Source organism: Microcaecilia unicolor, chromosome 6, assembly GCF_901765095.1.
Source record: "Microcaecilia unicolor chromosome 6, aMicUni1.1, whole genome shotgun sequence".
NCBI lineage: Eukaryota > Metazoa > Chordata > Amphibia > Gymnophiona > Siphonopidae > Microcaecilia > Microcaecilia unicolor.
In genome coordinates, this window is record NC_044036.1 from 243819534 (window position 1) to 243845676 (window position 26143).

General features: G+C 42.3%; 1 protein-coding gene across 1 annotated transcript in view; it reads right to left on the reverse strand.

Moving 5' to 3' along the window:
- Positions 1–26143, reverse strand: part of ABCA2 (ATP binding cassette subfamily A member 2) — a 689232-nt gene that overhangs the window by 218056 nt on the left and 445033 nt on the right. The window contains exons 24-27 of the mRNA XM_030206813.1: positions 18932–19136; positions 6337–6501; positions 6054–6234; positions 5363–5575 (exon numbers count right to left, since the gene is read on the reverse strand). Coding sequence (XP_030062673.1) covers positions 5363–5575; positions 6054–6234; positions 6337–6501; positions 18932–19136 — 764 coding nt within the window. The remainder of the gene's footprint in view (positions 1–5362; positions 5576–6053; positions 6235–6336; positions 6502–18931; positions 19137–26143) is intronic.

A 26143-nucleotide genomic window follows, 5' to 3' on the forward strand; every position in this document is an offset into this window, starting at 1 on the left:
ACGTCCAAATCAGTATTATCGCAAACTCTTTTTGGACGTCTTTCTCTGAAGTCTGTCAGAAAGACGTCCAAATCTCAGGGGGGGGCGTGCCATGGGCGTGTTCAAGGCGAGACTTGGGCGTTCCTATGACATGGACGTCTTTCAGCAATAATGGAACAAAACAAACACGTCCAAGACTAAAACTTAGTAGTCTGTTATAAAAAGTAGACCGATACACATATATAAAAACAAAGAAATAATTTATTCAAACCAAGATAAAAGCAGTACCCTTGATTTACGCTCAGTGGTGGGACTCTGATGTATAATATTATCCCTTATTCTATTATTATGATTCATATTCCTATTTCTATTCTCATAATATCTAGACCTAATATTTTTCTGATGCCATGGGTATATCTTGCCATACCTATAATCTAATTCATCTCTCTTATACTTCTCAAATTTCACACTTTTTACATCCTTTTTAAATCTTTCAAGTTGTAGGTTGAAATCTTCAAATAGGTCTTTAAAGCATCTATCTTTCTCTTTAAGTACAATCAGTTCATTATCAAGATCTGCCTTGATCTTCTCTGTTTTCTTATTGGCAGTCTGGATGATCAATATCATTAAGTCCAGAGAACATTTATTGAGAATTGCCTCCCATTTCAATAAAAAATCTGCATCCTCATTATACATTTTAGGTTCTTTGCTAATTCTCAGTCCTCTCGGAATCATTTTATTCCGGCAATACTCCAACAAGGTAAGAGAATGTAACTCCGTTCTCACTAGTCTCTTGTTTAACTTGATCGCTTCTTCCCAATGATTCATCTGATCCAATTCATCATGACCCTGCTCAAAAAATGGTTCCTTAGGTAACAGATCTTGCAAGTGTGCATCAGTGAAGCTCAAGATATTCCTCCATGGTGAGTGGGACATTTTGCCTCTCAAATAGATAAAAAGTAGACCGATACACATATATAAAAACAAAGAAGATTTCAACCTACAACTTGAAAGATTTACAAAGGATGTAAAAAGTGTGAAATTTGAGAAGTATAAGAGAGATGAATTAGATTATAGGTATGGCAAGATATACGCATGGCATCAGAAAAATATTAGGTCTAGATATTATGAGAATAGAAATAGGAATATGAATCATAATAATAGAATAAGGGATAATATTATACATCAGAGTCCCACCACTGAGCGTAAATCAAGGGTACTGCTTTTATCTTGGTTTGAATAAATTATTTCTTTGTTTTTATATATGTGTATCGGTCTACTTTTTATAACAGACTTTTATATAGCAAGTAGACTGTTGCCTTTTGTATATTTCTCTGTCCCAGGAGGGCTCACAATCTAAGTTTGTACCTGAGGCAATGGAGGGTTAAGTGACTTGCCCAAGATCACAAGGAGCAGCGGCAGGATTTGAACCGGCCACCTCTGGATTGCAAGACCGGTGCTGTAACTACTAGGCCACTCCACTCTACTTACATTACCTATGCTTAAATCCAGTCCTGCAGAAAGGCTGATACAGATCAGGTTTTACCCATCATATGCCTGAATCTCTAGTCTTGCTTTTTTCTAAACAAAATCAGAACTATAAGTCCATGCATTGAGCAGGGTAAAATCAGGACTAGACAAACACATTCTGAATAAATGGCCATTGACAGCAATGAGATTATACCAGAATCGCTCCCTTTCCATCCCAGGAAAGAAAAGTGCTTTCCTGGGATGTCACTTTTCCACTATTTTACCTGATGCCAAGCTTTCTATATTTTTATAACATCTGAACCTTGTGTGTATTGTTTATCATTAGATTTGGGCTTTGAATTCAGATCTATAGATGAAAAGGAGATCTCATTACATATACAGTGGGGGAAATAAGTATTTGATCCCTTGCTGATTTTGTAAGTTTGCCCACTGACAAAGACATGAGCAGCCCATAATTGAAGGGTAGGTTATTGGTAACAGTGAGAGATAGCACATCACAAATTAAATCCGGAAAATCACATTGTGGAAAGTATATGAATTTATTTGCATTCTGCAGAGGGAAATAAGTATTTAATCCCTCTGGCAAACAAGACCTAATACTTGGTGGCAAAACCCTTGTTGGCAAGCACAGCGGTCAGACGTCTTCTGTAGTTGATGATGAGGTTTGCACACATGTCAGGAGGAATTTTGGTCCACTCCTCTTTGCAGATCATCTCTAAATCATTAAGAGTTCTGGGCTGTCGCTTGGCAACTCGCATCTTCAGCTCCCTCCATAAGTTTTCAATGGGATTAAGGTCTGGTGACTGGCTAGGCCACTCCATGACCCTAATGTGCTTCTTCCTGAGCCACTCCTTTGTTGCCTTGGCTGTATGTTTTGGGTCATTGTCGTGCTGGAAGACCCAGCCACGACCCATTTTTAAGGCCCTGGCGGAGGGAAGGAGGTTGTCACTCAGAATTGTACGGTACATGGCCCCATCCATTCTCCCATTGATGCGGTGAAGTAGTCCTGTGCCCTTATCAGAGAAACACCCCCAAAACATAACATTTCCACCTCCATGCTTGACAGTGGGGACGGTGTTCTTTGGGTCATAGGCAGCATTTCTCTTCCTCCAAACACGGCGAGTTGAGTTCATGCCAAAGAGCTCAATTTTTGTCTCATCTGACCACAGCACCTTCTCCCAATCACTCTCGGCATCATCCAGGTGTTCACTGGCAAACTTCAGACGGGCCGTCACATGTGCCTTCCGGAGCAGGGGGACCTTGCGGGCACTGCAGGATTGCAATCCGTTATGTCGTAATGTGTTACCAATGGTTTTCGTGGTGACAGTGGTCCCAGCTGCCTTGAGATCATTGACAAGTTCCCCCCTTGTAGTTGTAGGCTGATTTCTAACCTTCCTCATGATCAAGGATACCCCACGAGGTGAGATTTTGCGTGGAGCCCCAGATCTTTGTCGATTGACAGTCATTTTGTACTTCTTCCATTTTCTTACTATGGCACCAACAGTTGTCTCCTTCTCGCCCAGCGTCTTACTGATGGTTTTGTAGCCCATTCCAGCCTTGTGCAGGTGTATGATCTTGTCCCTGACATCCTTAGACAGCTCCTTGCTCTTGGCCATTTTGTAGAGGTTAGAGTCTGACTGATTCACTGAGTCTGTGGACAGGTGTCTTTCATACAGGTGACCATTGCCGACAGCTGTCTGTCATGCAGGTAACGAGTTGATTTGGAGCATCTACCTGGTCTGTAGGGGCCAGATCTCTTACTGGTTGGTGGGGGATCAAATACTTATTTCCCTCTGCAGAATGCAAATAAATTCATATACTTTCCACAATGTGATTTTCCGGATTTAATTTGTGATGTGCTATCTCTCACTGTTACCAATAACCTACCCTTCAATTATGGGCTGCTCATGTCTTTGTCAGTGGGCAAACTTACAAAATCAGCAAGGGATCAAATACTTATTTCCCCCACTGTATCTAAATACCAGAGTGCTATTTTTCCATACTTCATAGCAAGAGTGTACATTCCCTAGTTACCTAGCCCAATGCAGCTGAAGCTTTTACCTCCTCAGTGCATGTAAATGGTTTCATCCCTGTGTGGATTCTCTGATGCAATGTGAGGCATTCTTTCTAACCAAAGCTTTTACCACACTCAGGACATGTAAATGGTTTCACTCCTGTGTGTATTCTCTGGTGCATTGTGAGGTTTACCTTCTGACCAAAGCTTTTACCAGACTCTATACGTGCAAATGGTTTCTCTCCCGTGTGGACTTTCTGATGCACTTTGAGATTTACACTACAACCAAAGCTTTTACCACTGAACATGTGAATGGGTTCACTTTATTGTGGATTTTCTTGTGTATTTTGTATGTTTTGCATTTGGATGTATTTGTTTGAAAATGGACCAAAAAATAAAACATACAAATCACAAAACATTTTTCCAAACAGCATTTTCAAAAGGAAAAGAGAGACTTTTTTTTTTTTAAAGAACATTACCTTTCCTATTCTGATTTTGGACGTTTTACAAAAAACGTCCAAATTCAGACTTAGATGTCATATCCAAAAATGCCCCTTGTGCATTTGACTTGCCCAAAGTCACAAGGAGCAGCAGTGGAAATTGAACCCATGTTGACAGGATCAAAGCCCACTGCACTAATCATTAAGCCACTCCTCCTCTGTTTTGGACATCTTGCATTTGGAGATCTTTTGTTTGAAAATGGACCAAAATAACAGGACGTCCAAATCACAGGATGTCCATAGTATTTTCAAACACAAAAGACAGACGTCCATCTTTTTCGAAAATGACCTTTTTTTCTGTTCAGAATTTGGACGCCTTTGTAAAACGTCCAAATTCGAAAAAGCTCCTCTATATATAGTGGGTAATTCGTGCTATCTTGGATGAGAAACACACAAACTCAGTGATGACCAAGCAATGCAATGCAATATGCTACAGCTATTTTAGAAAAAAACAAATCACATCAAAAAATAAACAGTGGCAGTCCTCAGGATGCACCGAGACAACCAGGTTTTTAGGATAGTTACAATGAACATGCATAAGACAGATATGCATAAAATGGAGGCAGTGAATGCAAATTTTTCTCATGCACTGGCTTGAGAACCTCTACTCTAGAGCAGCGTTTCCCAAGTCCAGTCCTGAAGTACCCCTTAAAAGTCAGGTTTTCAGGATATCCACAATGAATATGCATGAACTTGATTTGCATACACTGCCTCCATTATATGCAGATCTCTTTCATGCATAGTCGTAGATATCCTGAAAACCTGACTGGCAAGGAGTACTCCAGGACCAGACTTTGGAAACACTGCTTCAGAAAACAGGCAAATACATACATACACACACACACACACACACTAAATTGTGTTCTCAGCTCATTGTTCACACAGAGAACACAACTGCAAGAAATGTCTCAACCCCTAGAACTGCAAAACAAGAAATAATATCTAGCTAGCAAACCACAGAAAAGGGATGGGACACCTAGCCTTTATGTGCATATGTTATAAAATAAACACATATGTGCCAATTTCCACCAGCTCATACATGCAGATAATTAAGCCTGCCTAGGAGCAGGTTTATCTTTATGTGACAGCTTTGGGGAGCCAGTTTTATAAAGACACACAGGCACATCTGTTGACTTTAAAAAAAAAATAGGCACAAAATACATATCTAAATGCATTAACCTCTTAGAAATCCTTTCATAAAATTAACCCACATTCATGAATTTCACCTTACTTTAAAAAATCTAAATGGACCCTAAAGCGCTACACAAGATTAGCATATAACAAAGCCAGCTGCTTGTGCATGTTGCCAGATGTGTAAACAATAAAGCAGGTTGCCAGATGTTGGGCTAGTAATAAAATGCTACATGCGGATCCCTACTTGTCCATCTCCTTGCGAATCTCATCTTCTGCCATGCCTTTGAGTTGCGAATAGAACCAAAGATGCTCCTCTACTGTCAACTTGTCAAAAAGCACATTGTGTTGGGGACACATGCCCATATTCTTACGGATTTCATTCATCTCTGTCCGAATGTCATGACCATAGATGGTGGCAGAGCCGGAGGTGGGGGGAAAAAGGCCTGTCAGGATTGACCTGGACAGAAGTCAAGAAAATTCCTTAAATTAATGAAAGAATCTGATCAAGAGGTAATTTTCTCTTAGCACTTGGATTTAAAAGGGAAGTTATCAATATGCATACAAGTTATCAATGTACATACATTTTCTGTATATGTAAAACTAGTTATTAGTAACTAGGTCTCATTGCATAAAATGGGGTCTGTGCTAAAACAGAATAAGTTAGTGGTAAAATAACAAATGTTAATAATAACCCACATTGATAACTAAACCCCACACTCAATTCTTCCTGTGCTTATAGGCACAACCTTTAAAATATAATTAAGTTCTACTGATAGGTTCCACCCACCAGCTTCGTCATTTTGGATGCTTGGTATGTGTACATTTACTTCATAGAACAATCTCATCCCCCACACTAATGCTTTAAACACCCTCATTTATCAGGTTAAGCAGAACACTGGTCAGGATTTGGAAGGCACAAGCTTAGGCCAACTCACATGGTGGTAGTTTTGCCTGCACCATTGTGGCCCAGGAATGACACCACTTGGTTCTCATGGAGGTTGAGGTTCAACTTGTTTAGAGCCAGCTTCTTGCCCATCTTGTAGACCTTTGTCAACTTGTCAATGCACACAACTAAGGGCAGATGGCTTGGCTCTTCCTCTATCCCACGAGTTTCTTCTGTAAGAAGTACAAATAAAAGGAAGTAATTGATCTAAAATGAAGAGAATTTCCTCTTATTATTTACTTCTCCAAGAGCTTCAACCTCCCCTGCTCCCTTACCTAGTCGCCTGTTCTCCATGGCACAGGCTTGATCTTCCTCCATGATGCTAAGGCGAGTGGCCCTAGACCAAGGCCAGGACCACTCCCATGTTTCAATTCGCCCACTTCCCAACCAGTAGGACTTCTGGAATGGAAAATACCAAGGCCGAGGAAGACCATACATCCCTGGAAAGAAAAAACTGGGAAATCACAAGGTAACCACTAGAATTTCACAGACGGCATGATAAAGGCAATGTTCAGAGCCATTTCCACAGGTGAAAGGCATTTGACCCATGTAAATCAGCTGCCTGAAACTGTCCAACTTGTATACAGTAGACAAATGTGTGGAGTTCCACAACATAAGTGCTTTTTACCCGCACTGTAGTGATGGCCTTCTGGGGTCAGGGGGAAAAAAGACAATATGAAAATTTTCAAATGGGACGTTCAGGGATGTCTGGATATTTGCCCAAACTATACATATAGCTTAGGTACATTTTCAGTGGCACTCCATATGTAAAAAGTAATTCTAAATACAAGATGCCCACAGACAATAAATGTTTAGCATACTAGCACATACCTGCATAAGTTAGAAGGGTGCCAAACTACTATTCTACAAATATCCACAACTAAAATAGTACATATTTCACTAGGGCACAGCATGAGTGGGACCTAGGTTGGGCTGCTACTTACATGTGTAACTTACATAATATTGCAAGTTACATATGTCCCTGCTGCATTTAGGCGCTCACACTTATACCAGATAGAGCTGGTGTATCTGCAGGTGCCTAAATGTTAGGTGTGTCAATACCTGGTTACACTAGTATTCTATATCAGGGGTCTAGGTTCCATTATTAAATAGACTCGTAGTACATGCACTCAGGGTGTCTAAATGGAGGTGATCAGTTATAGAATTACTCTCATAGTGTGTACCACTGAAAATATGCATCTAATCTACTCATACACTTATGTGCCTACTATAGATACATAGGCGCACATAATAGGCACTGATACATCTAGCACAGGTGTTCTGAACCCAGCTCCCGGGAACACACCTAGCCAGTCATGTTTTCAGGATATCCGCAATGAATATGCATGAGATAAATTTGCATACAATAGAGGTGGGGCATGCAAATCTATCTCAAGCATATTCATTGTGAGTGTCCTGAAAACCAGACTGGCTAAGTGTGTCCTGAGGACTGGGTTAAGAACCACTGCGCTAGCGTATACATTTGGGTTGTATGTACCAGGTTAAACCTGCTTCTGGCACATATTTACATATTAAGGGGGTAATTCAATATCATAGGCACCCACATTTACACACACATTATGTGTGTACATAAGTGCATAGGACCTGATATTCAGCTGGCAGCGGTGAGTGTTTTCCTTACCGCCAACTGAATTATTCTTGGATATTCAAAGCTAGGCCCTGTCCAGATTTAGGCTTTGAATATCCATTTATATTTGAGCCAACTAACACACTTAAGTTGATATTCAGCACTTAAGGGGCAATGGGTTACATAAGAAATACGAATAACCATACTGGGCCAAACCAATGGTCCATCTAGCCCAGTATCTTGCTTCCAACAGTGGCCAATCCAGGTCACAAGTACCTGGCAGAAACCCAATTAGTAGAAACGTTCCATGTTACCAATCCCGGGGCAAGCAGTGGCTTCCCCATTGATTGTCCTCCTTCAACCAGGTCTCTGAGATGCCTATTATATCCACTTTTTCATTTAATACTATGTACTCTAACTCTCCAGTCTTATTTTTTAGGCTTCTATCATTTGTATACAGACAGTTCAAATTGTATTTTTTCCTTGCAACTACAAGCTGCTTTGAAGTTGATAGGAATAATTTGAATCCTTTACTCTGTTCGCCCATTAAACATTCCTGGCTTTCTTTCTCCATTATTGAGACTAATGTATTGGGATTCCCTAAAGATCGTGTTTCAAAAGTATCCTTCAATGATACTCCACACCGAACCATGCACTCATAAGCAACTGTTGGCTTCTCCCCCCTCCCCCATTTTAGTTTAAAAGATTCTCATTTTTAAAATGTTACTGCATAAAGATAGGACAAACTTTTAATGGACCAAATTATGTGCTAAACCTAGCCGCTTAAGGGCTAAATATCAACTTAAGTGGTCAAGAGATGACTCTGTCCTCAGAACTCCCCCAACAAAGCCGGCTTTGAGTTAGGTGATAACTGCGAATTTCACCGGCACTTAGCCGGCTAACCAGCTTATAATCGAAAGTGATCGCCGGCCATCTTCCGACACAAATCGGGAGATGGCCGGCGATTTTTTAAAAGCGGCGAAATCGGTATAATCGAAAGCGGCATTTTTGACAACATCGCCGCTTTCCTGTCGTTTCACTGGCGAAAGTTCAAGGGGGCGTGTCGGTAGATTAGCGAAGGCGGGACATGGGCGGGCATGGGCGTGGCTACCAGATGGCCGGCTTTCGCTGATAATGGAAAAAAAAAAAGCGGCGTTAAGCAGTATTTCGTCGGCTTTACTTGGTCCTTGTATTTTCACGACCAAGCCTCAAAAAGGTGCCCCAACTGACCAGATGACCACTGGAGGGAATGGGGGATGACCTCCCCATACTCCCCAAGTGGTCACCAACCCCCTGCCATACTAAAAAAAATAAAACTAAAAACTTTTTTTGCCAGCCTGTATGCCAGCCTCAAATGCCGTACCCACCTCCATGACAGCAGAATGTGTTGTATCCTCCGACAGCCTTTCCCTAGTTGTGATGTGGCTCTCGGGTGAGTGTGACACCTTTTCTGTTAGGTGCCCTGCAGAGTCACATTAGCAATGCATTGTGGTGGGTGTAGGGTACTGGGCTCTACTCCCATGATGCTTTTCCCCCCTGCTAACTGGGTCAGAGTGTGCCCTGTTTTGTTTCCTGTTGTAGTCCATGCGGTAGTGGCCATTTTTGTAAGCCAGTTTTAGTTCCCTTTCCTGTTACCCACGTTAGAGAACGTAGTTCTTACCTTGAATGGTGCTGAAAGAGGGCATTGTACACCATTATGCCAGCTCTGACCTACTGCTAATCTTAGTACCAGGGGACTCTTTGCCAGTGGGGCACAACCTCTGATCTGCAGTTAACTGTGAGTAAACGTGCTTATTTCAAGAAAGGACTTTTTCAGAGAGATTAGTCTTCAGGTGTGAACTGGTGTGCTAAAGTTATACAGCAGCAATAAGTCCTAGAGGCTGTATGCAGGTCCCTGGAGCAATTTTAGTGGGTGCAGTACATTTGTGGGTAGTGGGTTTGGGGGGGGGGGTTGGGGGGCTCAGCTCCCTAAGTAAGGGAGCTATGCACGTGGAAGCTTTTCTAAAGTCCACCGCAGTGACCCCTAGGGAACCCGGTTGGTGTCCTGGCATGTAAGAGGGGCCAGTGCACTAAAAATGCTGGCTCCTCCCACGGCCAAATGCCTTGAATTTGGCCGTGGTTTGAGATGGCCGACATAACTTTCCATTATCGCTGAAAAACAAACCCGGCCATCTCAAACCCGGCGAACTTCACGGCATTTGGCCGGGCTAAACCGTATTATCGAAAAAAAAAGATGGTCGGCCATCTTTTTCGATAATACGGTTCCGGCCAGCTGTAGCGCCGCCACCAACATAGATCGCCGGCGATCTATTTGGCTGACGACGTTCGATTATGCCCCTCTAAGTGTCACTGAAAATTAGCAGCTAAACCCAACCAAGCTATTTAACTGATCAGCGATGGTTAAATTGCTTTGAATATCGTCCGGATAAGTGCTAGGTGCATAAGTGCTAATCTGCAAATACCTACTTAATTTACATAGTGCACATTAGCAAGGGGGCATACACAGGGGCAGAGCATGGGTAGAGCTCCTTTTTACGCGCATAACTTACAGAATACTGTAAGTTATGCAAGTATCTACCCATGTATCTTCATGTTCTACCCGTGTCGGGTCTTTGGCTAATAAAGTACTCCTGTTGTCTCATTCTTGAAGGCCCAGTGTTGCTTTTTTTCTTTTGGTTTCTCTGATTGTATACTGTATTACCCTCTCTGTCTGTACTATACTTACTGGTGAGGGATGGCCTTCAAGAACTGGGACAACGTGTTGAGCTATTCGGAAGAAAGGCTGCACAACTTCTTGCAGGAACCAGTATTTTTTGAAGATGAGGATGAGGAATCCCTTCAGGATCAATGGAATCAACTTATTGACCTCAGACAAAATTCTGTCAGATGTGAATTGCATTATGCAACATTAATTCAATATTGTAGAGTCCAACGCATCCCAAGAGGCCTTAGAATAAACAAGGAGCCTCAGCTCTTTAGAGACAATAAACCCTTTATTGAAAAATGGTGTTCTATCCTAAACAAGTGCTCTCTCGATCTAATGATACTCCTTATTGAAACATCCAAAGAAAAATTGGATGACAACAAAAATGAAACAAAAGAAAAAATAGACATTCTCAAACGGGAAGATCCAAATTTTGATAGTAATGCTTCAGCACTTGATGCCAAACTAGATAGCTATAAGAGGGATATCAAAAAGACCAAATACGATAAATACAAAAGGGATGAAGAAGACTATAAACATGGTTTTGTCTATCCATGGGTTAACAAAATTAAACCTCCATCAACCAGAATCAGGAAAAGACATCAGAGAAAACCGTCAACTAACCTATACACTACTGAGGATCGCACGATGGAAAGAAATCCAGAGGAGGGTACAAGCCACAACAGAGAAAGAGCACGCAAAAGAATACGAAATGACTTAGATGAACTCTTCATCTCACCATGTTCCACTCCTATCAATGATTCCACTCTGATACCAGGTAAGTAAAGTCGTTCTACTTTTTTAGACACACTATGGGATACGAAATTCAAAAAGAAAAAAGAAGAGAGACATTACTCTCAACATCCACAGTATCAACAATACAAGACCAAAGAAAGGTACCAGGAGCACGAACATCATCCGATTCCCAGGATGGAATTTCGAGGAAGAGGGAGAGGACGTGGCAGAGGAAGAGGCAGGACATATTATCAACGTCATCAATCACACAGGAATTAGATATCCCAATTATTAACCTCTCAAAAAAAAACCTTAACTAAGGCAGAAATCTCAGTTCTTAGAAAAGGATTAAAATTTGTCCCCTCATGTAACTACGACCCGTTACAGACCAGAATTGATTTGAACAAATTTGAAAGGAAACTTAAGATCCAACATTTCTTCGGGGATGACTCCACCAATTTAGATCCCTCAATTGTTAAACCTCCATCGAAATGGCTTCCCCCAGGACCTGTTGACCCAATTATATCAATATTCAACCAATGTGTTTTAAGAGACATTGAGACATTAGAAAAAAAGAAGAAAAGACAGTTCTATAACCTCTCTACAGCTGAAAACAAAGCACTGCATGACCTGAAAACCAACGAAGAGATCACATTAAAACCAGCAGATAAGGGAGGTGGAATAGTCATTCTTAATACAAGTGACTACATCAGAGAAATCAATCGCCAACTATCTGACACTCAATATTACCATAAAATGGACAGTGATCCAACAGAAGAACTTCAAAAAGAAATTAATTTTTGGGTCAATTTTGGGTTTGATTCTGGTTTCCTCACTAGTAAAGAAAGAGATTTTCTTATTACCAAACATCCTATAACCCCTATCATATACACCTTACCTAAGATTCACAAGTCTTTAATTGATCCCCCAGGAAGACCAATAGTATCGGGTATAGGCTCTGTTCTGGAGCCTCTCTCCATTTTTGTGGATACCTTTCTTAGACCCTTCATCCCGCTAGTGAAATCCTACATTAGAGATTCTTCCCATGTGATCAATCTGCTAGAAGAATATGATGGCGACCTTTCAGAATTAACTATGGTCACCTTGGACTTGGAATCACTTTACACTAATATCCCACACCAACCGGTTTTAAACATTATCACTGATGTACTAAACGACAGAGAGAATAACTTAAGAGTACCTACGGCTTTTATCATTCAGCTGGCATCTATAGCACTGCAAGAGAATTTCTTCAGTTTCCAGAAATCCTTTTACAAACAGATAAAAGGCACAGCGATGGGAGCAAGCATGGCTCCCGATCTGGCAATACTCTACGTAGCTTTTTTTGAACATCAATACTTGGAAGATCACCCCTTTAAGGAGGAACTTAAGCTATGGAAACGCTATATAGACGATATCCTTATTCTTTGGAAGGGGAACACTGCTAGACTCGAGGAATTCCATGGTTGGCTAAATAACCTCAATCCACACTTAAAATTCTCTATGAAATACGATAAAGAAGAAATACCATTTCTAGACATCCTTATCAAAAAAGAAACATATCATTTCACAACAACGATATACAGGAAACCGACTGACAAGAACCATTTTTTGCATTTTCAGAGTTTTCATAATAGGAGTTTGAAAAAGAATCTACCATACTCACAATTCCTCCGATTAAGAAAACTTTGCAGCAACTACGACGACTTTGAAAATCAAGCAATACCTATGTCGGAAAGGTTTCTCTCAAGAGGCTATCCCGAGGAACACGTTAATAGAGGACTCAACATGGCAAGAATGGCAGATAGAGATACATTGCTACAGGGCCAAATACAAAGAAAAAATCCTGACATAGTATGCAGCCTTAGGTTTTCAAACCTGTCATCTGATATACAAAGAATCTTGAGAAAGCATTGGCACATCCTAGAGAACCTAGACTGCTTCAAGAATAAACATCTAACTGTAGCGCACACGAGAAACAGAAACATCAAAGAAATTGTGGCTCCCTCTGCCTTGCCTATCACAAGATCAACAGCTAAACCTCCAACTGGACACAAACCTTGTGGGTCATGTTCGGTATGTGCATCCTCTATGAGCATCAGCACCTTTATACACCCTACCACAATGAAGCACTATCCATTGAATCACTCATCAGATTGCAATACAGAGGGTGTAATCTATTTAATTTTGTGTCCTTGCAACCTGATTTACATAGGAAAAACAATTCGAAAAGTGAAAACTAGAATGATAGAACACAGAAGCAACATCAGACGTATGGACACTTCTGCACCATTGGTAAACCACTGTCTGGAACAATCTCACAGCTTCGCCGACCTCCGTTTCTGTGTATTTAAGGTCATATCAAAACCATGGAGAGGTGGAAATTTAAACTCAATGCTACTTAAACAAGAGCAAAAAACCATCTTTCAGCTGAATACACTGCATCCAGTAGGACTTAATGCAGAATTAGACCTTACAGTTTTTTCTTGATTTTTTTCTTCTTATTCTGTAATTTTTAATTCTTATTTTTATCATTTCATTTTCATTTTTTCATAGTTTATTTTTTCAACCCTTTCTTCCTTTTTGTTGTTATGTTCCAATAAGGAATGTCAGATTGACAGATTTACATCGATAATAATTCTTTAAAAAATTTTTTCTTTAAAATACTGTTCATTCCTTATCTCATTATCATCCTATGAAGCATCGTATTCAACCACTCATGCAACAAATTGTGATTTCTGATCACTGCTTTATTTTATTATTTATTATTTTCCTTGGTAAATTGATTTAATGTCGAGCAACCTAAATTCAGTACATTATTTACATGTATAAAATTATGCCTATGGCCACCACTGCTTTATAACTGCTTATGTTAATATATAATCATATGCTGTACTTTTCATCTTGACTGATAACCATCACAACTGTATGTGTCATGCCTGAAAGCACCTCAAATGGTGCTCTGTCTCCTTTAAAATTCATCTCTGCATTAGAAAATATGACGTCATCACGCCAACGTCTTAATGACGCTCACGCAACCCTTCACAAACGTTTTTTCCTTGGCGTCTTTCTTTTGCCGCCTTTTTTGTTACTTTATATAGAAAGGATTAGACACTAAATAACCATTTATCCTCTCGGACCAAACAGGAGAAGGCTCCTTCGCCGGAGCCCCTTTTTTCGCGCTATAGCGAAATTAATGCAAGTTACCCAGGCTGTCTTTAAGGTAAGAAGTTTTTCAAACAGCCCTATCGGCAATTTTCTCTCTGGGCGTTTCTCTTTCATTTCCTATGTATATGTTAAAAGCGAGGCATGATACCTGTAATAAGTCAACTAAATATCGGGTTTCCCCTTCAATCACTAAGGAGTGCCTTTTCAATCATTAAGAAAGGCACTGTTATCTCCACACTTTATATATTTAAACACCATTCCTTCTCTGAGGGGGCCATGAGTACTTGCCGGGTTCCCCTAAAAATATATATATATTTTCAACTCCTGTCTATTCACTTTGTAGGCACTTACAACTTGAACTCTGTACGATCGCTATATCTACAATTTGGTAAGCCTGTTCCAATGATGTTTTTTTATATACATATTGCTAATTACACCGATGACGTTGCAGCCATCACACATATTGAGATCAGACAAACCACATTATTCTATCAGAACCACCACATGATACAAGCCTTCAAAAAACATATAAATATGATTAGTTCTTACAGTTTTGGATGTATATCTGTATATATATGTGTATATACGTGGACATATATGTCCATTACTACTTTTAAAAACATTTTTTCTTAAAAATTCTTCACAATATATTTTCATATAATTTGCATATTATAAATCTCTCATTACATGTCTGCTTATATTTTAAAATCGGTTGGCATTATGTCGGCCTATATTTATTATTTTTTTTAAATTTTAAAATTTATTGGAGCTGTCTCTATGACTATTATACGGTTGCTGGAACATTATAATTTTACACTGTTTATTGAATCAATATAATTGTTTGTAATATCAACATATTATTATTTTTTAATTTTTCATATATTATTTATGCTTGAAGTTAACACGATGCTGTCATTATTTATTTTGTATGTTCTATTTTATTGATGTATTTATATGTTTTTATTAATAGACCCCTGAGGCAGGCGCCTTTTTGGCGCCGAAACACGGCCCGTGTCGGGTCTTTGGCTAATAAAGTACTCCTGTTGTCTCATTCTTGAAGGCCCAGTGTTGCTTTTTTTTTTTTTGTGCTAAAGTTATACAGCAGCAATAAGTCCTAGAGGCTGTATGCAGGTCCCTGGAGCAATTTTAGTGGGTGCAGTACATTTGTGGGTAGTGGGTTTTGGGGGGGGGGTTGGGGGGCTCAGCTCCCTAAGTAAGGGAGCTATGCACGTGGAAGCTTTTCTAAAGTCCACCGCAGTGACCCCTAGGGAACCCGGTTGGTGTCCTGGCATGTAAGAGGGGCCAGTGCACTAAAAATGCTGGCTCCTCCCACGGCCAAATGCCTTGAATTTGGCCGTGGTTTGAGATGGCCGACATAACTTTCCATTATCGCTGAAAAACAAACCCGGCCATCTCAAACCCGGCGAACTTCACGGCATTTGGCCGGGCTAAACCGTATTATCGAAAAAAAAAGATGGTCGGCCATCTTTTTCGATAATACAGTTCCGGCCAGCTGTAGCGCCGCCACCAACATAGATCGCCGGCGATCTATTTGGCCGACGACGTTCGATTATGCCCCTCTAAGTGTCACTGAAAATTAGCAGCTAAACCCAACCAAGCTATTTAACTGATCAGCGACGGTTAAATTGCTTTGAATATCGTCCGGATAAGTGCTAGGTGCATAAGTGCTAATCTGCAAATACCTACTTAATTTACATAGTGCACATTAGCAAGGGGGCATACACAGGGGCAGAGCATGGGTAGAGCTCCTTTTTACGCGCATAACTTACAGAATACTGTAAGTTATGCAAGTATCTACCCATGTATCTTCATGTTCTACCCATTTTACTGTCTTTTTGTATCTCTACCCTCAATGAGTTGTAACCTTAAGTAACAATGTAAGCCGCATTGTGCCTGCTCTAGTGGGAAAATGTGGGGTATAAATGTACTACTAAATAAATAAATAAATCTGCTGCAGTTAGGTGCTTGCACTTACACCAATTGTATTACTGGCATAAGTACTTGCATCTAAATGTTAGGCGCATTCATACCCAGTTATGCTAATATTACTACTACTACTACTTAACATTTCTAGAGCGCTACTAGGGTTACGCAACGCTGTACAAATTAACGAATAAGGACGGTCCCTGCTCAGAAGAGCTTACAATCTAAAGGACGAAATGTCAAGTTGGGGTAGTTGAGATTTCCTGAGAAGAGGTGTAGTGATTAGGTGCCGAAGGCGACATTGAAGAGGTGGGCTTTGAGCAATGATTTGAAGATGGGTAGGGAGGGGGCCCGGCGTATGGGCTCAGGGAGTTTGTTCAAAGCATGGGGTGAGGCGAGGCAGAAAGGGCGAAGCCTAGAGTTGGCAGTGGTGGAGAAGGGTACTGAAAGGAGGGATTTGTCTTGAGAGCGGAGGTTACGGGTAGGGACGTAAGGGGAGATGAGGGTAGAGAGGTAAGGAGGGGCTGCAGATCGAGTGCATTTGTAGGTGAGTAGGAGAAGCTTGAACTGTATGCGGTATCTGATCGGAAGCCAGTGAAGTGACTTGAGGAGAGGGGTGATATGAGTATATCGGTTAAGGCGGAAGATAAGACGTGCGGCAGAGTTCTGAATGGACTAAAGAGGGGATAGATGGCTAAGTGGGAGGTCGGTGAGGAGTAGGTTGCAGTAGTCAAGGCAAGAGGTAATGAGAGAGTGGATGAGAGGAAGAAGCGACAGGTCTTGGCTATCTGCTGGATATGCGCAGAGAAGGAGAGGGAGGAGTCGAAGATGACACTGAGGTTGCGGGCAGATGAGACGGGGACGATGAGGGTGTTATCAACTGAGATAGAGAGTGAAGGGAGAGGAGAAGTGGGTTTGGGTGGGAAAACAATAAGTTCAGTCTTGGCCATGTTCAGTTTCAGGTGGCGGTTGGACATCCAGGCAGCAATGTCGGATAAGCAGGCCGATACCTTGGCCTGGGTTTCCGCAGTGATTTCTGGTGTGGAGAGATAAAGCTGGGTGTCGTCAGCATAAAGATGATAGTGGAAACCATGAGAAGAGATCAGGGAGCCTAAGGAAGAGGTGTAGATTGAAAAAAGAAGGAGCCCAAGGACAGATCCCTGAGGAATTCCAACAGAGAGCGGGATAGGAGAGGAGGACGAACCATGAGAGTGTACTCTGAAGGTACGATGGGAGAGATAAGAGAGAACCAGGAGAGGACAGAGCCCTGGAACCCAAAGGAGGACAGTGTGTCAAGAAGTAGGTTGTGATTGACAGTGTCAAAAACGTCGGATAGGTCGAGGAGGATGAGGATGGAGTAGTGACCTTTGGATTTGGCGAGGAACAGGTCATTGCAGACCTTAGATAGTGCCGTCTCTGTCAAGTGTAGGGGGCGAAAGCCGGATTGAAGCGGATCAAGGATGGCATGAGTGGAGAGAAAATCAATGCAGCGGCTGTGAATGGCGCATTCAAGTATTTTGGAGAGGAAGGGTAGGAGGGAAATGGGGCGGTAGTTGGAGGGACAGGTAGGGTCAAGTGATGGTTTTTTGAGGAGTGGTGTGACCACAGCATGCTTGAAGGTGTCCGGGACTGTTGCAGTGGAGATAGGGAGGTTGAGGATATGACAGATGGTGGGGGTGATAGTATTCTATTCTACATTCTATATTCTACAAAGTAGAGTAAGTACCTGCCCTCCTTTATAAAACAAGCTCCTACCATATGACCTTAGTATGTAAAACTAGGCATAAGCGTGTGCCTAGTTATATATGTGTGATTCCACTGAAAATGGAACTCAAGCATCACTTAGATTTCTGGCGCAGAGACAAACGTGCCATTTGAAAACTGACCCCACATGTGCATTCCCATTGTAAAATGGGAAATACACATTTAGTTGTTTTGAACTACCCAAGCCACACACCCCTTAAAATCTGTGCATCTTGGGGCATTTTCTTGTGTAAACAGCAGTATTCTAAAGTTGGCATTTGCATGTGGATGCAGTCTGCATGTTAAATGCTGCTATTTACACCTGTAGATGTTGCACAATTTTTCTAAATAACCTCCTAGAACTACAAAAATGAACAGGAGGCCTAAATTTTGGTACCCAAGTTTCAGGCTCCTGAATTTTGCTAAACTTTCAGTTGAAAACTAAGGAGCCTACGTTTTCAGCTGATAATAGGTGCCTAAGTTAGTTTCCTACATTTAAGGGTCAGCTTCTCTTTTTGAAATATTGTCCTCTAGGTTATCATTTTAAACATGAATGAGGGTCACACTTTAATCTATCACTGAAATACAGTGGACATGAGGGACAGCACTGACAACTGGTCAACCTCTTTCCATAAAATACACAGCAGTGTGCACAGACTAGTCCCAGTTGACTTAAGTCTCAATTTTATTAAAAGTAACCACTGATAAAAGTAGAAACTAAGTCGAATTCGATTGTCCATACACTCAGGTTTCTGCACCTCAGTGTCTGCATCAGGGGTGGTTTTTACAATTGCAGACAGTAATTCCACTTAAGGTGACCACCTATAATACCTCTGTGGTTGCATGTAAGGAGTTCTCAAACTCCAGATGTAACTTAAGAGGTCCCCAGAGGGTATAAAAAGTAATATTTACTGGTAAAACAGTATGTGTAAACAAGCCATGTTCCTGTGCACTCAGTTATGTCAGCTACAAAAGATGTCCAAGTTACCTGGGTGCACCGCCTCAATGTACCATGTCAGGATGCCGTACACAATGGTGTCGATGATAAGCATCATCATTGATAACATGAGATTGAAGTCATCTCCCTCCACGGGTGACTGACTGAAAGTATGCCACTGAATTCCCACACCAGCCATTTCATACAGTGCAAAGTACTTGGAGCCCAGCCCGAAAGCTGTAGTGGACATGAGAGACTGGAAAAGAAAAAGGAAGGGTCAAACATAGGACAAAGGGTTCCCTACAGACTTCAAAAGATCAAAACACACAATTTGAATCACATTAGGAAAATATGTTCTCTCATTTTCAATGCCACCACATGACTTCTGCTTTCCTCACTTAGGTTACCGTAATCTCACAAACTCTTCCCATCACCCCTTTCAGATATTGCAAACCTCTGGGATGCACCTTCCTCTTTCTTGCTGTCCTATCACACTAGCAATTCTCTTTTATCAACAGCTCTACACTGAATTCCTGTTTCACTGGCTACTATCAAGCCCATATTCTGGTCTTTACTTTTAAATGGATCAATGGTCTGGCAACTTCCTATATACTCTCATCTCCCTCTCCAGTCCTTCTTGCACACACACTGCTTATCCAGCCAGATGTTCCTTGCTGTTCTGAATACTCACCATGCCTCCTCTTTATTGGGGGATTGCTCTCTTCTTCCCCTTTCCAATGGAACAAGGTTCCATTAAACACCTAAGAGGATCTGCTAGGCTAAATAAAAATCTCATCTATTCTGCATTAACCCTCCTACTCTCTCCACTCCCGCTTATGAATATACTGCACACTAAGGCACCTGTTATAGCTAGGAGGCTATCTGAGCAGTGGAAAGAAAAACAACCAGCAGTATTTCTTTAAATGTTACCTGAAAGCATATTGAATGTGAATTTAACTACTCACATCTTGATCACCACATGAGCTGTCTACACTGACTAGACTGACTGCTTCCATTCTAGCTGACTCCAGTTCAGTTTTTTCTAGGCCAGTTTTTTTTTAATTTCTGTCTCAAAAGTTTCTATTATTTTTCCTATTATTAGATATTTAGAACTACAATTCTGACGAAACCTTGTGATGAAAAAAGGTCTGGATTTATATGAAAGGCTAATAAGGGTAAAGGGTCATAGATCTGATATACCGCCTTTCTATGATACAACGAAAGCGCTTTACATTTATTATATGCAGGTACCATTTCTGTCCCTAGTGAGCTCACAATCTAAGTTTTTGTACTGGAGGCAACGGAGGGTTAAGTGACTTGCCCAGAGTCACAAGGAGCTGCAGTGGGAATCAAACCCTCTTCCCTAGGTTCTCAGCCCACTGCACTGCTAATATGCTTATGCCAGCAAAGATTCTGGTCACTCTGTGGAACCACCAGTACCACCCATGCCTGGACCTCTCATTGGATTTCCATACCCTCATGTTCTCTTGCATGGCTTTGTTCTGCACCCCTTTTCTCCCTGTGAACATTAGGGCTCCAGAGGGATAAGAAGAAAGGAGTGAGGACGGGGACTGAGTTAGACCATGTTTACCAGCTCCATGGTGCCTGTTCCAGAGAACACCGATGTCTGCAGGGGGCGGTGGGGAGTGGACTGGAGTGCTGTGTACACAGAGACAGTCATTCTATAAGGGAGACTTAGATATAGATGCTAGGAAAGTACCTATTTGAAGATTACTCTACAAAGAAAAGTTGGTGCCTAGTTTTCTTTATAGAATACTAAAAACATGCCTATGTTTAAGAAGTGAATAATTATAACAGCCACAGAGCTGGTGTAAATGATTGCATCCAGTCTGCACGCGACAGCATATACAGTGGTGGAAATAAGTATTTGATCCCTTGCTGATTTTGTAAGTTTGCCCACTGACAAAGACATGAGCAGCCCATAATTGAAGGGTAGGTTATTGGTAACAGTGAGAGATAGCACATCACAAATTAAATCCGGAAAATCACATTGTGGAAAGTATATGAATTTATTTGCATTCTGCAGAGGGAAATAAGTATTTAATCCCTCTGGCAAACAAGACCTAATACTTGGTGGCAAAACCCTTGTTGGCAAGCACAGCGGTCAGACATCTTCTGTAGTTGATGATGAGGTTTGCACACATGTCAGGAGGAATTTTGGTCCACACCTCTTTGCAGATCATCTCTAAATCATTAAGAGTTCTGGGCTGTCGCTTGGCAACTCGCAGCTTCAGCTCCCTCCATAAGTTTTCAATGGGATTAAGGTCTGGTGACTGGCTAGGCCACTCCATGACCCTAATGTGCTTCTTCCTGAGCCACTCCTTTGTTGCCTTGGCTGTATGTTTTGGGTCATTGTCGTGCTGGAAGACCCAGCCACGACCCATTTTTAAGGCCCTGGCGGAGGGAAGGAGGTTGTCACTCAGAATTGTACGGTACATGGCCCCATCCATTCTCCCATTGATGCGGTGAAGTAGTCCTGTGCCCTTAGCAGAGAAACACCCCCAAAACATAACATTTCCACCTCCATGCTTGACAGTGGGGACGGTGTTCTTTGGGTCATAGGCAGCATTTCTCTTCCTCCAAACACGGCGAGTTGAGTTCATGCCAAAGAGCTCAATTTTTGTCTCATCTGACCACAGCACCTTCTCCCAATCACTCTCGGCATCATCCAGGTGTTCACTGGCAAACTTCAGACGAGCCGTCACATGTGCCTTCCGGAGCAGGGGGACCTTGCGGGCACTGCAGGATTGCAATCCGTTATGTCGTAATGTGTTACCAATGGTTTTCGTGGTGACAGTGGTCCCAGCTGCCTTGAGATCATTGACAAGTTCCCCCCTTGTAGTTGTAGGCTGATTTCTAACCTTCCTCATGATCAAGGATACCTACCCTTCAATTATGGGCTGCTCATGTCTTTGTCAGTGGGCAAACTTACAAAATCAGCAAGGGATCAAATACTTATTTCCACCACTGTAGGTAGATTATAAAATGTTATAATCTACACACGTAAGTATACCTCGTGCTCACATGCCATCCAAAATCTGCCTTTGAGAATGCTCATTTGCACAGTACACACCATCACATACTTACACAATGCCACTTAGCTGGAAACTCCTCATTTACATACATATGTGTTCACATACACATGCAAATGACTAGAATACCAGCATTTGCATGTGATCATGCCATCTAAAACTAGGCAGCAACATAAGTTGTTGGAGACACAGCTGTTTGGGGAGGCTAAAGTAGGGCAGGTCTCAGGTTGGGAGGGGTGAGGTGGGGCAACTTAAAATCTTTAGGGTGGGGGCAACACCTGTGTCAGCAGAGAAAGGATAGTGGGGACAATTTTGATCACAGCAAGGAAGGACTCTTTCATTGTCTCTGGTGCAGATATACCAGCTGCCTTCCCCTCGTACCACTGTTACTGATAGTGTTATGCACACTGAATACACTCCAACCCCCCCCCCCCCCCAAAAAAAAAATAATGCACATCAAAATACAACATATTAAATAGAATAGTATTTGCAGTAATCTAGAAATATGTGCAGGTACTTTAACGCCCTGACTCCCAGTCCAGCATCTTCCTGTTGGCCATGTGAACAATGGTACTCACCAGCACTGTAACAGAAATCCTGCCATTGGCAACAATAAAATGATTTGTCTATCACATTTTTTTAGTAGGTTGCCAAATGGCCACCAGGTTTCAGATCTGCTAGTATTTAGTTTACAGTTGATTTACCAAATATGTTTGGAATATGTATTAGCTGTATTTCCTGATTAGAACAGCAGGCTGAAAACTAAGGAAGCCAGGGTACTATTCTTACTGCCACACCTTGACATTTTGGGCAAGTCTCTTAACCCTCGCCCTCCCGGGACAGGAATATATCTACTGTATTTGAAAGTAACTTGCCTTGAGCAGCTACTGAGAAAGGCATGATCTAAACTCAACTCCAAAATCCAGTACCAAGCATATTGAGAAGTAATACAAAACCCTATAAATGTTACTCAGGACCTATAAAGCAATTCTACCATACTACATAAGAACAGCCACACTGGGTCAGATCAATGGTCCATCTAGCCCAGTATCCTGTTTTCCAAACAGTGGCCAATCCAGGCCACAAGTACCTGACAGAAACCCATATAGTAGCAACATTCCATGCTACCAATCCCAGGGAAAGCAGTGACTTCCCCATGTCTGTCTCAATAGCAGACTATGGGGTTTTCATCCAGAAACGTGTCCAAATCTTTTATAAACTCAGATATGCTAACCAGAGCGAAACTATTTGTTGAGTGAAAAAACATTTCCTCCTATTTGTTTTAAAAGCATTTTCATGTAACTTCATTGTGTCCTACTCTTTGTACTTTTTGAAAGAATAAAAAAAATCGATTTACTTCTACTCGTTCTACACCACTCAGGATTTTGTAGACCTCAATCATATCTCCCCTCAGCCATCTATTTTCCAAACTGAAGAGCCCTATCCTATTTAGTCTTTCCTCATATGAGAGGAGTTCCATTCCCTTTATCATTTTGGTTGTTCTTCTTTGAACCTTTTTTAATTCCACCATATCTTTTTTGAGATATGGTCACCAGAACTGAATGCAATGCTCAAGGTGAGGTTGCACCATGGAATGATACAGAGGTATTCTCAGTCTTATTTGCCATCCCTTTCCTAATAATTCTTAGCATCCTGTTTGCTTTTTTGGCCACTGCCGTACACTAGGCAGAAGATTTCAGCGTATTGTCTACAACGACACCTAGAACGTTTTCTTGGGTGTTGACCCCCAAGGTGGAACCTAGCATCAGGTGACCCCCAAGGTGGAACCTAGCATCAGGTAACTATGATTCGGATTATTTTTCCAATGTGCATCTTTTTGCATTTGTCCACATTAAACTTCATCTGCCATTTGGATGCTCAGCCTTCCAATTTCCTAAGGTCTTCCTGCAATTTTTCACAGTCTGCAAATGTTTTAACAACCTTGAATAGTTTTGTGTCATCTGCAAATTTAATCACCTCACTTGTCATTCCAATTTCCATATCTCTCTATATAAAACGCACCTCCAACGTTCTAATGAAGCCTCACCTTCAAGCCGGAAACGTCTCTCTTTGTGGTGGTGTAGATATCCGGTTTGCCCATGAGTGTCTGCCCCTCCCTTGCATCACAACGTGATGATGTTGAGGGTGGAGCACTGACACTCGCCGAAAACTTCATTACAACGCAGGAGGTGCGAGGAGGAGTGGCGAAATGGACAAGGCACAGGGGCGTAGGCGGAGCTACACACAAAAACAGAGCGTCGCGAACAATAGAAGAACCCAGGTAACAGCATTTCACTGAAACTTGGAGGAAGCGAGGGAGAAAAGCAGCCTGAACATGGGAGGGAGGGAGGGAGGGAGGCAGGCAGGCAGCCTGAACATCGGAGGGTGGGAGGGAGGGAGCCAGCCAGCCAGCCAGCCAGCCTGAACGTGGGTGCGAGGGAGGGAGGGAGGGAGCCAGCCTGAACGTGGGTGCGAGGGAGGGAGGGAGGGAGGGAGCCAGCCTGAACTTGGGTGCGAGGGAGGGAGCCTGACCGTGGGAGTGGGAGGGAGGGAACCTGAACGTGGGTGGGTGGGAGGATGCCACGACCCTGACAAGCGGAGGGAGGGGGGACACGACCCTGAAGCTGGGAGGGGGGAGGGGAGGAAAGATGGGAGGGGGAGGGGACAGGGGGAGGGAAGACAGGGGGGAGGGGGAAGGAGGGTGGGAGACGGAGGGGGGCCCATGCCGCACACTCTCATTCTTTCTCACACACACACTCTCACATTCACTCTGTCTCTCTCTCACACAGTCACTCTCACACACACTCTCTCAAACATACACACTCCGAGGCACACCTTGCTAGCGCCTGTTCTCACACAGACAGCCTCACTCTATGTCACACACACTTGCACATTCACTCTGTCTCTCTCTCACACAATCACTCTCACACACACTCTCTCAAACATACACACTCCAATGAACACCTTGCTAGCGCCCGTTTCATTGGTCTCAGAAACGGGCTATTTTACTAGTCATTTACAAATATGTTAAATAGCACTGGTCCCAGTACAGATTCCTGCGGCGCTCCAAATGGCCAATTAACCTTACTCTCTGTTTTCTGTCCAATAACCAATTCCTAATCCACAACAGAATATTGCCTCCTATCCTATGACACTAATTTTTTCAGGAGTTTCTCACAGGGAACTCTGTCAAAAGCATTCTGAAAATCTAGATACACTACATCAAGCGGCTCATCTTTATCAATATGTCTATTCATGCTTTCAAAGAAATGAAGAAAATTGGTGAGGCAAGACATCCCTTGGCTGAGAACATACTGACTCTGCCCCATCTCTATATATAAAACGCACCTCCAACGTTCTAATGAAGCCTCAAGTCTCCCAATGTTCTAAATTTGTAGTTGTGTAGATCGCTTTTTCTCCATGAGTGTCTGCCCCGCCCTCGCGTCACAATGTGATGACGTCAAGGGCGGAGCACTGACACTCAGCAAATCGCATCACTCGACAAAAAGTGACGTCAAACCTGAGGAGGGCGGAAGGCAGTGATTGGAGCGGGCTCTGCCTGCCTGGCAATGCCAGAGATCCCGACGGCGGGGAGCTGTCAGAGCCTCGGTCGCTTTCATTTCCTGGATGCTGCTGTTGCTGCCCCGCCGCTGACTCCGATAATTCCAGGAAACAAAAAAAGGCAGCGACTTAGGAAGATGGCGACACGCAGAAATCCACCCGATTAAAAAAGGCTTTACTGGAAGCCCGGGACAGTTTGGGACAAGGAATCCACAGCTGGTCGCGCCCCGACCCAAGGGGGAGGGGCTGTCATGAGGCGATCCTTGCTGAGAAGACCCGCTCCCTTTTCCACCTTAAGAGACTCTAAAACTCGGGCTACGTAAGTTCCAATAGCATATTAACAAACAAATTTATACATATAGATATATATACAGAATCAGACGGAATGCAATGCAATATTTTACACATTGCCAAATAGGTGATAGAAATTACTTTTTAAGCACACATAGGGTGGAAGGGGATCAAGAGACCATAAAAGGGGGGGGGGGGGAGGTGGTCCTGAGAGAGGGGGAGGGGGCAAACACTCACTCTGTCTTTCACATACACTCTCTCTGACACACTTTCTGTCTATCACACTCTATCTCTCTGTCACACACACACACATACAGTCTCTCTGTCTGTATCAAACACCCTCTCAGACACAAAGACA